This window comes from Sinocyclocheilus rhinocerous, unplaced genomic scaffold (assembly GCF_001515625.1).
Source record: "Sinocyclocheilus rhinocerous isolate Xijiao unplaced genomic scaffold, SAMN03320098_v1.1 scaffold1725, whole genome shotgun sequence".
Lineage (NCBI taxonomy): Eukaryota > Metazoa > Chordata > Actinopteri > Cypriniformes > Cyprinidae > Sinocyclocheilus > Sinocyclocheilus rhinocerous.
The window spans coordinates 135,725-146,674 of NW_015627232.1; the positions used below are offsets into that span (position 1 = coordinate 135,725).

The window sequence follows — 10,950 nt, forward strand, 5'->3', positions numbered from 1 at the left end:
TTAGGTTTGGTGTGGGCTGGCCCTAGCCCACTGTGCCTGCAAAAAGCCAGCATGGACCCCGCAAGGACATGTTTGTAGGGGCCCCTGTAGGCAAACAAGCTGTATTTCACCAGAATATACCTATTGAAGCATAAAATATTACATTCGTATACAAATAAAATGGAGTCTAACCCTTGTAAAAATTAATGTGACCGTGATTTCCAAACATTTGTGTCTGTTGCAGCATGTTGCTTTTTAGACCGGAAGTTTTTCATCTTGGGTGTTTGGGTACAGTGTGACATGCTAAACTTCCATCTAAAACTATGTTAACAAGTACTGTACTCGTTATTTTACTGTTATTCCGGCAGCTTATACTATTTTTAATTGTACAAATAATACGTTCATGAATGATATACACAAAAAGGAAGAAAAGTCAACTCACTCCTTTCAATCGCTAGAGGGCGGCGTAATTCATCCCGACTGCTTTACAGATCAGTTTACCAGCGCGAAGTCACGAAGAAATGAAACATGGCGGACTCGGATGGGAGACAGGTTGACAGCATCAACAATGCTACAGGTAAAATATAAAGACTGAAAGACTTTTTTTTAACGTGGGCTGTTACCGAATTAAACAGTCTCCCCTGGAGGCGTGGGTTCGAATCCCACTTCTGACAACAACCTTTTCGTTTTTTTTCTTCAACACGACGAGAACGTGTTGTTGTTGAAAGCGACTGTTTTCCGTCTATTTCATAAAAGAGGTGACCGGAAGTTTTTCATCTTGGGTGTTTGGGTACAGTGTGACATGCTAAACTTCCATCTAAAACTATGTTAACAAGTACTGTACTCGTTATTTTACTGTTATTCCGGCAGCTTATACTATTTTTAATTGTACAAATAATACGTTCATGAATGATATACACAAAAAGGAAGAAAAGTCAACTCACTCCTTTCAATCGCTAGAGGGCGGCGTAATTCATCCCGACTGCTTTACAGATCAGTTTACCAGCGCGAAGTCACGAAGAAATGAAACATGGCGGACTCGGATGGGAGACAGGTTGACAGCATCAGCAATGCTACAGGTAAAATATAAAGACTGAAAGACTTTTTTTTTAACGTGTGCTGTTACCGAATTAAACACGTAAGTAAGCAGTCGTTTATAGTCGTTAACGGAGAGCTCGTGTTGCCGCTGGTTACGCCGCTGATCGTCACTCTGCCATGACACAGCTGACTTGACATGCATAGTGGAAATTACATCATGCTGTTTTTGTCATTTGGAACACATTGGAATCAAACTACATCGACACGGTTGCGATGCTCCCTGATGTTTGCATATGTAACTGGATTTTTTGCAAGACGAACTGAATCTCTCTGCAGCGTTCTTTAGTTTGGTAAAGATCGAGTGAGGCAGCATGATGAAATAACACTGCAAAGTCAGTGTCAAGAGGATTTTTGTCAACATAGACATTATTAATTCAAACTTCTGACTTCTCAGTAAATGAGTATCTTCTATTACTAGTGTTTATGCAAATAAAGAACAGTTTTAACTTCGGACTCGGATGGGAGACAGGTTGACAGCATCAACAATGCTACAGGTAAAATATAAAGACTGAAAGACTTTTTTTTAACGTGTGCTGTTACCGAATTAAACAACGTAAGCAGTCGTTTATAGTCGTTAACGGAGAGCTCGTGTTGCCGCTGGTTACGCCGCTGATCGTCACTCTGCCATGACACAGCTGACTTGACATGCATAGTGGAAATTACATCATGCTGTTTTTGTCATTTGGAACACATTGGAATCAAACTACATCGACACGGTTGCGATGCTCCCTGATGTTTGCATATGTAACTGGATTTTTTGCAAGACGAACTGAATCTCTCTGCAGCGTTCTTTAGTTTGGTAAAGATCGAGTGAGGCAGCATGATGAAATAACACTGCAAAGTCAGTGTCAAGAGGATTTTTGTCAACATAGACATTATTAATTCAAACTTCTGACTTCTCAGTAAATGAGTATCTTCTATTACTAGTGTTTATGCAAATAAAGAACAGTTTTAACTTTGGATGCGTTTTAAATATATGCTTACCTGTGTCACAGATGAAGATGTAAAGTTGCAAGAAATTGCACTGGCAAAGGTAGGTCAAGTCTTTATTTTATGTTTATATAATTTCACAATATTTATCGTTTAATTAATCGTATTTCAATTTACAAAATGTTTCTGTTTGTTATTTACAAAATATCACAAACACAATGGCTGTGTCTCAAAACCTGGAGAGCTGCCTACCTGGACAGCATTTTGGGCATCATAGCCACATTCTCAGCAGACATGGAAGGTCTAGTTGCCCAAAATGCAGGCTAGGTTTTAAGGGACAGTCTGTTCATTTACAGTGACACCGGACTATTTAAAATCATGCAAACTGTGATTCCCCTCTTTTTATCTATAGAATGAAGGGAAGGAATTGACCAAAGAAGAAAAGCAGCGTCTTAGGAAAGAGAAGAAGCAGCATAAAAAGAGTAAAAAAGATGACAAGGGTCCTCCAGAGAAGGAAAAGGAGAAAGGGAAAGCATCAGTACCAGCTCCGTCAAAACCTGCCACACAGAGCCCAGCACATAAAGGTACTTCAGCCTGCTTTGCTGCTGTTTCAAAATAATTTTCCTGCATCTAAAGTTTATTAAAACTAATTTAATTTTGATTCCAAATTTAAATAGGGATAACTGGGCAAAAGTTATTTATTTTTGAGGCTGTAATTTATTTTCTGATTTAGACTGGATTAATATTATTAATAGTTTCAGAATTGTCTATTGTTTTTCTTAGGATAGATTAGAAAGATGTTAACAACAACAACAAATGTATTTTTTTACTACTGTATATAATCTGTATGATTACTGTTTAATAAGCTTTTAGGGTGTGTTTACACTAGTTTTATTAAAGTTTAACTTAAAAATACAAAACAAAAGACATAAGGATACGGTCGCAACCTGATTGGACAGCTTTTATAAGGTATATTTTGAGAGCTTACCAAACATCCAAATCAATCCTGTCTGCTGGGCTAAATACGTGTATTGTACATGTGTACATATGGTTGTGTTTTTACCAGCTGACAGCTTACAAAGTGCTTATGAAATGTGAAATTGGGTCAAAACAGCAGCTGGAATTCCTCCGTACACACAAATGAAGCTCTGACCCCCTATGACGAGGTATCAATTGTTGGATATTTTGAGAGCTTACCAAACATCCAAATCAATCCTGTCTGCTGGGCTAAATGCGTGTATTGTACATGTGTACATATGGTTGTGTTTTTACCAGCTGACAGCTTACAAAGTGCTTATGAAATGTGAAATTGGGTCAAAACAGCAGCTGGAATTCCTCCGTACACACAAATGAAGCTCTGACCCCCTATGACGAGGTATCAATTGTTGGTTGAACCACACCAGAGTTTGTTTGGAAGCTGACGGTTTGCTTGTTTGGTGTGCATCAAAGTTCAAATGGCAGTGTCCACGCTTACTCAAATGAATCACACTAACAGAGCAGAGTTCATTTAAATCTAATCAAACCTGCCAAGTGTAAACACAAGCCTAAGTCTAATGTCTGTTTTTTGAGTGCTTTTTAATTGTTTGACCCTTTTATCTCATTAGCGGCTCCTGCACCTGTAAATGCATCTGCATCTGAATCTCCTGCGGCTGCAGAGAAGCCTGCCAAGAGCAAAGCGGAACTGCGAGCAGAACGTCGGGCACGGCAAGACTCAGATCGAGCATCAAAACAGGGCAAGAAAGAAGGGGGGCAGCAATCTGCCTCCAGCAAGCCTAAAGCTACCCCTAATGAGCTTCAGCCAGGTAATTCACTGCTTCTAAAAAGTTATTCCAGGGTGGGAAGTTTGGGCATTTACAGAGTGGGCCAAATATAATCAGCCATTCCAGTATTTATTTATTTTTTTTGCAGCCATTTTTATTTCTTTTTCCTCCATTTCAAATATAAAAAAATAATAATAGGGAAGCACCGAATGTTCAGCAGCCGAAAATAGCAAAAAAAGCTCTATCGGTGTTCGGTCCAAATAAGCAAAAAGACTGAATAAATTGTAAAATGACAAACAATGATGTGACGCGATCAAATAGAGGTGCGCACTAATGCAGCAAACATGACGGCAGTGTGGCAGCATTTAAAACTGTCCGAGAAAGCCGCAAAAATCATTACAAGCACCGACAGCAAGAGACTGTTTAGTACTGCATGGCATGTGTCCGATAAGAAGAGCAAGGGGTGTTTGTTGCTGGTTACTGTATGATGATTGAAATCGCGAAATGGCCTTAAACAATTAGTTAATAAACTGCTGAATGTTATGTTTTCTAATACACGCACGAATTTCATGTATTCTGACAGCGCTGCACGAGCTTGTGGTGCTATCTGCTTGTTAGCCCCGGTTCAAAGTCCACAGAGCGTCGAAAATCTGTGCTGAAACAGTGTTACTTGTCAGTTGCTCAGTAACATTTTTATACATTTTTTATTACTCCTTTAACATTTATAAATGTTAGTATTGTAATTTTACTGTTGTAAAATAAAAAAGTAAGACAATAATAATGATAATAATAATTACAACAGCTCTATTAATACATTTATTATAACATTTACACATAGGGCCAGTTTTACTAAACAGGGCAAATTAGTGCGAGAGCGCAATTCCAAATCAGCGCCGATGGGCGTGGAAATTTCTGCGGGGGATTTACTAACAACGTACAAATTAAAGAACACAGACGCAACATCTCATTTACATATCGACCAACGCAATATATCAAGCGCAGCGCAAATTAGCATAGTCGCAAATAAGAATAAAGATATAAAGATGCCTCAGTATGTTTAAAAGAACCGGAGGCCAAAAAAATAGGGTTACAAGAAGTTTTGATAGACCTGGTATTGCGTGACTTCTAGTTGAGGGTTCCAAGACATCTTTTATTTCCTGAAGCAAATAAAAAATAACATGGCTTGGCAAACGATATGTTCGGATTATGTGTTCTTTCCAAATAAATTAATACGTGTTGAAAAATCCTCTCCCTTCTTACCACGCGCTCTCTGTAAAAATAACTGTCCACTCCTTTTCAGCGCTAATTCTTCACTGCGCGTAAAACTGGCCCATAGTGTTCAAATTGGGATCTGTAATATATTCTAATGTTTTAAAATAATTATTTTCTGCTCAGCAAGACTGCATTTATTTATACAGTAAAAAAAATAAATGCCTGATTCAAGAAGGGGACCTCAAAACGGTGCCTCCTCCAGCAACAAGAATTGCAGCCATTTCAAGCGCAAAATAGTTTAAGACATGCTTCTTTTGGCCGTTAAATAATGGTGCAAATGCCAGTAATTTGACGAGTGCAAACGTTAGTAAATATCGTTGTGTGATTCATTTCAATACTCTCCTCCCATAAATTTAGCTTCTGAAAGGGAAACTCCTACAAATGCATATTAAATAAGGTCAGGCGCAAAAATAACTGTCCACTCCTTTTCAGCGCTAATTCTTCACTGCGCGTAAAACTGGCCCATAGTGTTCAAATTGGGATCTGTAATATATTCTAATGTTTTAAAATAATTATTTTCTGCTCAGCAAGACTGCATTTATTTATACAGTAAAAAAAATACATGCCTGATTCAAGAAGGGGACCTCAAAAATGGACAAAAATATTACTTCACTAACGTATTAATTTTAAGTTAAATTGTTGTTCTGTAATTGATTTTTTTTTCTTTGAAAAGCAAGACAAAACAATAAAAAGCACATTTTGGCTATTTAATTTATGCAATGGTGAAAAAAAATTGGCAAAATACATTGGGGAAAAAACATGAAAAACCATTTTAGGTATTCGGCCTTCGGCCCAGTGTTTCATTTTGTTAATTTTCATTTCGTTGCATCCCTAAAAAAATCATTCTAAAGTACACTGCCATTCTGAAGTTTGGGGTCGATACGATTAAATGTTTTTAAATGTTTTTGAAATAAGTTTCTTAAATGCTCACCCTTTTGTTTGATTTTAAAAAGAGGTAATATTGTGAAATATTATTGCAAATTGAAATAACTGTTTTCTCTTCGAATATATTTTAAAATGTTATTTATTGCTGTGATATCAAAGCTGAATTTTCAGCAGCCATTACTCCAGTCTTCAGTGTCACATTAAAAACAAATGTGTATATATATTTAAAAATACATGCATTTGTTTTGAATTTAAAAATACACACATACAAACACACATTTGCCAACACACATATTTACAGATGTTTTATGATTTGGATAAGCAAAATTACCCAGCCATATTTTTATTTCCTTTCTCTTTTTTGTCTGTTAGTAGTGAAAAGGTTACCAGAGCACGTTCAGGTGGACGACCCTGCTGCATTGAAGAAGTTGGCCAAAAAGCTTGAGAGGCAGCAGGTGAGACAAATCCACAGTCATGATTTGCCTGTTGTCTGCTTATCGCCCATTGACAGATGATGGATTCATCCAGGTGTTTTCTGAGATCCATTTTGCAGCGCTTTTTAACCCAGGTCCTTCCCATGTCTTCCAGAAGTCAGGGCAGGGATGCGGTTTAAATATAACTGGAGTTAAGGTCTGGCTCCACACTTTTGTGTGCAGTGTATTGTTGAATTCTTTCTCTGTGTAATGTGTTTTTATTCTTGGTGAAAGTTATTGACACTTCTTGGCTTTAATTTCGGCTGGAGGTGATTTCATTGTGATTATTATCATTACATTGTGTTCATGTGATGAGCTAGATGTCCTATGTGGGTGAACTTGAGTGTGATTTAGTTTACTTTTTTATGTTATTAGGTGTAGCTCTATAACACTAGTATAAAGCTTTCAAAGTCTACTGTGGAGCCCTTCTTCATTTGTGCACATTTGTGTCATGTATGTCTTCATGCACAGTGTTCTGTTGCAGCCTCAGCTCTTGACCTGAGGAGGGAGGATGTGACCTCCAGAGCGTTTGACCTTGAGCGAACAAAATACTCACATCCAATGCTGTTGTTCTTTCTGCTCTATTAGGTTCCTTTGAGGTCAGATTATGGATATAAGGTCAGCCTGTTCTCACATCTCCACCAATACAGCCGGAAAAACCCTCCCACCCAGCAAATCAGGTATTGTAAACGATGTATCTTCTACATTAGTTATAATTTTGTCTTGACGGGGTTATACAAGTGGAAATCTGGTTGTAAATCTGGTAAGATTTTTTTTGTCTCTTATGCCCATCCAGGCTGCATTTATTTGATCATAAATACAGTAAAGACAGTAATATTGTGAAATATTATTACAATTTAAAATAACTGCTTTTGAATATATTTTCAAATATAATTCCTGTGATATCAAAGCTGAATTTTCAGCAGTCATATCTCCAGTCTTCGGTGTCACATAATCCTACATGTATTATTATGATATGCTGGTTTAGTGCTGAACAAACACTTCTTATTAACATCTATATTGAAAACAGTTGTGCTGATTTTTATGGAAATCATTACACATTTTTTCAGGATTCTTTGAAGAGAACATTCGAAAGAATTGCATTTATTTGAAATAGGAATCTTTTGTAGCAATATAAAAGTCTTTATGGTGACTTTTGATCAGTTTAATGTAGGGCTGCACGATAAATCGCATGCGATATTTAACGCGCATCTTGTCAGAAAGCCGGTTCTGTAATCAGCGGTAAATCTCCATCACGTCTTGGGCCTGCAGTACTCTCAGGGCATTATAGCAGGATCCAATGCTCGATCTGTGGGCCTCCTACATGCCTTCAAACAGGTAATGCATAATAAAAACCTATAAAATAGCTGAACAGTTCTTAATTTTGGATTGAAATAGTGTTTTAATTGTTTTTTTATAGGTTATTCAAGACTATAACACACCTCCAAATGAGGAGTTGTCAAGGGACCTTGTGAACAAGCTGTCGCCCTATATCAGGTCCACCTTCTTCCTTGTGAAAATTTATATAGCATGAGCTCAGATGTAGATGTGTTTTATTTGATCTCCGATCTTATGGAAACAGATGTTTAACAAACACTGCAAATTCTCATTACGCCTGCAGTTTTCTCAGCCAGTGTCGACCCCTTTCGGCCAGCATGGGCAATGCCATCAAATACATCAAGAAGGAAATCTCAAATATACCAAGTCAGTGCAAAGAAGAAGAGGTAAAAATATTTAAGAGTCACTGAGTCACTAGTTTAGTAGTCTCAGCCTCAGACGTCACGCCCACGGACCGTTGGTTAAATGTCTGATGCATATGGCACACAAAAGTGGAAACACTTCAGGAGTTTGGAAGTCGTCATCGGATTGGTTGAATTATACAGGATTTCCGGGAGACGTGTGTGTCGTGTTCTTTAACGTTCCGCCTGGAAACAAAGCTGCCATGCTGCCAAACCCCCTCACGAAATAAGAAAGCCATCGTGTTTACAACCGTGATGACGAGCGCTTATCAGGATCAACTAAACGCTGGATTCTCAAAAGTAGAAAGTGTTTGTGAGATGGACTGTAAAGTTAAAAACTTGATTTCAAGAATGTGTCTTCGGACTGTTCTGAGACCGGCCAGAACCTAAACTTTGGAGAAAGTGTTTGGATACTGTTTCATTCAGCTTCATCTACAATATTTATGAAAGCAAATTACCTTACATCTCAACTCCCTCGTAGTTCGCACCCTGCATGTCGGTCAAACGGCCTCATGGGCGGGCCTAGGCCAATGTAAACTGCCATGGATTCCAGACCTTCAGCCGTCAGTCTGAAGGTCTGGCTACGCGAGACTACTAGTTTAGAGACATTAATATACAGTAACCGTATTCTTCCTGTGAATTTCTAAAAGCAATGTTTTCTCAACAGGCCAAAGGGAAACTGCAGGCATGTATTGATAGTTACATAAATGAGAAGATAATTTTGGCTTCTGAAGCCATTTCTAAGTATGCTATTGAGAAGATAAGTAATGGAGATGTCATTCTTGTTTATGGCTGGTAAGATTTTTCAGTTAATTGATGTAATTCTGTAATAGTCTGGATTCGTTCAGAAGTGTTTCAGAAGTGCCTTTATTGTGTTTTTCCAGCTCTTCACTTGTCAACCACATTCTGTGCGAAGCTTTTGAAAAGCAGAGGAAGTTCAGAGTCATAGTTGTGGACAGTCGGCCCAGACTGGAGGGCAGAGAGACGCTGAGGCGTCTGGTGAAGAAAGGCATCCGATGTACTTACGTGCTCATATCTGCCTTGTCCTACATTCTGCCTGAAGTGAGTCATTCTTTTCAGTAAAGCTTTTTGCCAGCACTTTTTATTTTTAGCTCATTGTGAGGTAAGGTGATTTCATACCAAAGTGCATGTACCTTCAAAGGATTGATTATGTGAGTGACATTAGCAGTAGCTAAAAATACAGCTTAATTATGGTTTGGTACTTTCGTTCTTAACAATACACAGTAGCAACTGAAGTGGTGCTAATAGAACAAAGGTAACTGCTTGGTTTTATCAGTCTCTACCAAATTGAACCACTTTCTTTAAGAACACTAAGAGTTTATGCACTTTATACACGTACACATTTATTTCGGACATTCTTAGATGGCAATTACAGTGTTATTTCAAATGATTATATGGCACTGCAAGGTTCTGAATGTTTAGATTGTTGTGTTAAATTATAGTATGCACTACTGTTCAAAAGGTTGGGATCACTAAGATTTGTTTTTATGTTTTTGAAAAAGCCTCATCGAACATACAGTAAAACAGCAATGTGGAGTAATATTACAATTTAAAATGTCTGTTCTATTTTAATATATTTCAAAATGTAAAAGATAACTGCTTGGTTTTATCAGTCTCTACCAAATTGAACCACTTTCTTTAAGAACACTAAGAGTTTATGCACTTTATACACGTACACATTTATTTCGGACATTCTTAGATGGCAATTACAGTGTTATTTCAAATGATTATATGGCACTGCAAGGTTCTGAATGTTTAGATTGTTGTGTTAAATTATAGTATGCACTACTGTTCAAAAGGTTGGGATCACTAAGATTTGTTTTTATGTTTTTGAAAAAGCCTCATCGAACATACAGTAAAACAGCAATGTGGAGTAATATTACAATTTAAAATGTCTGTTCTATTTTAATATATTTCAAAATGTGTAATTTATTCCTGTGATGGCAAAGCTGAAATTTCAGAAGTCATTACTCCCAATTTTCAGTGTCACATGATCCTTCATTTTTGTGTTTCAGGATGAATAGTTCAAAAGAACAGCATTTTTCAAATAGAAATCTATGATAAATGTCTTTACTGTCACTTTTGATCAATATAATGCTGAATAAAAGTATTAATTTCCTTCCAGAAAAAAAACATTTGAACGGTAGTGTGATTGCACTAAAGTTAACTGGCCTTTATGTTGCCATTAAAAACATTGTTATCTGAATGCTGAATCAGAACCTGGACTCTGCACTCTTATTTCCAGGTATCCAAGGTATTTCTTGGTGCCCATGCACTCCTTGCTAATGGATATGTGATGTCACGTGTGGGAACTTCCCAAATTGCCCTGGTAGCAAAAGCCTACAATGTACCAGTGCTGGTCTGCTGTGAGACCTACAAGTTCTGTGAACGAGTGCAGACGGACTCTTTTGTATCCAATGAATTAGGTAACTCTGTGATGTTTAGCTTGTTTGGTGAATTTACTATTATTTTATTTTATAAGTGACATATATAGGTATTTACACACACAAAAATAAACATAACATTTTATTTGTAATTTTTTTACAGATGACCCTGATGACCTGATTGTTACCAGAAATGGAAAGACCCACCTAGAGAACTGGCAGACTGTTAAATCACTGGGGCTTCTGAACTTGGTGTATGACGTGACGCCACCGGACTTTGTGGACCTTGTAATCACTGACTTGGGCATGATCCCCTGCACCTCTGTGCCTGTGGTACTGCGAGTCAAGAACGTAGATCAGTGAAGAGCGGACAAACACGGTTCTGCTTCCCTCTTGCATCTGCACATAA

At 37.6% G+C, this 10,950-nt stretch overlaps 1 protein-coding gene across 1 annotated transcript in view; it reads left to right on the top strand.

Annotated features, from left to right (window-relative positions):
• The first annotated feature begins 260 nt into the window (after window positions 1-260).
• The window catches only part of LOC107723173 (translation initiation factor eIF-2B subunit delta-like), a 12,992-nt gene continuing 2,302 nt past the window's right edge, over window positions 261-10,950 (top strand). Inside the window, exons 1-14 of the mRNA XM_016531704.1 lie at window positions 261-556; window positions 2,073-2,110; window positions 2,420-2,591; window positions 3,612-3,809; window positions 6,297-6,379; window positions 6,513-6,554; window positions 6,986-7,082; window positions 7,638-7,735; window positions 7,818-7,894; window positions 8,019-8,121; window positions 8,804-8,931; window positions 9,021-9,198; window positions 10,403-10,583; window positions 10,705-10,946. Coding sequence (XP_016387190.1) covers window positions 508-556; window positions 2,073-2,110; window positions 2,420-2,591; window positions 3,612-3,809; window positions 6,297-6,379; window positions 6,513-6,554; window positions 6,986-7,082; window positions 7,638-7,735; window positions 7,818-7,894; window positions 8,019-8,121; window positions 8,804-8,931; window positions 9,021-9,198; window positions 10,403-10,583; window positions 10,705-10,904 — 1,644 coding nt within the window. The 5' untranslated portion in view covers window positions 261-507 and the 3' untranslated portion in view covers window positions 10,905-10,946. The remainder of the gene's footprint in view (window positions 557-2,072; window positions 2,111-2,419; window positions 2,592-3,611; window positions 3,810-6,296; window positions 6,380-6,512; window positions 6,555-6,985; window positions 7,083-7,637; window positions 7,736-7,817; window positions 7,895-8,018; window positions 8,122-8,803; window positions 8,932-9,020; window positions 9,199-10,402; window positions 10,584-10,704; window positions 10,947-10,950) is intronic.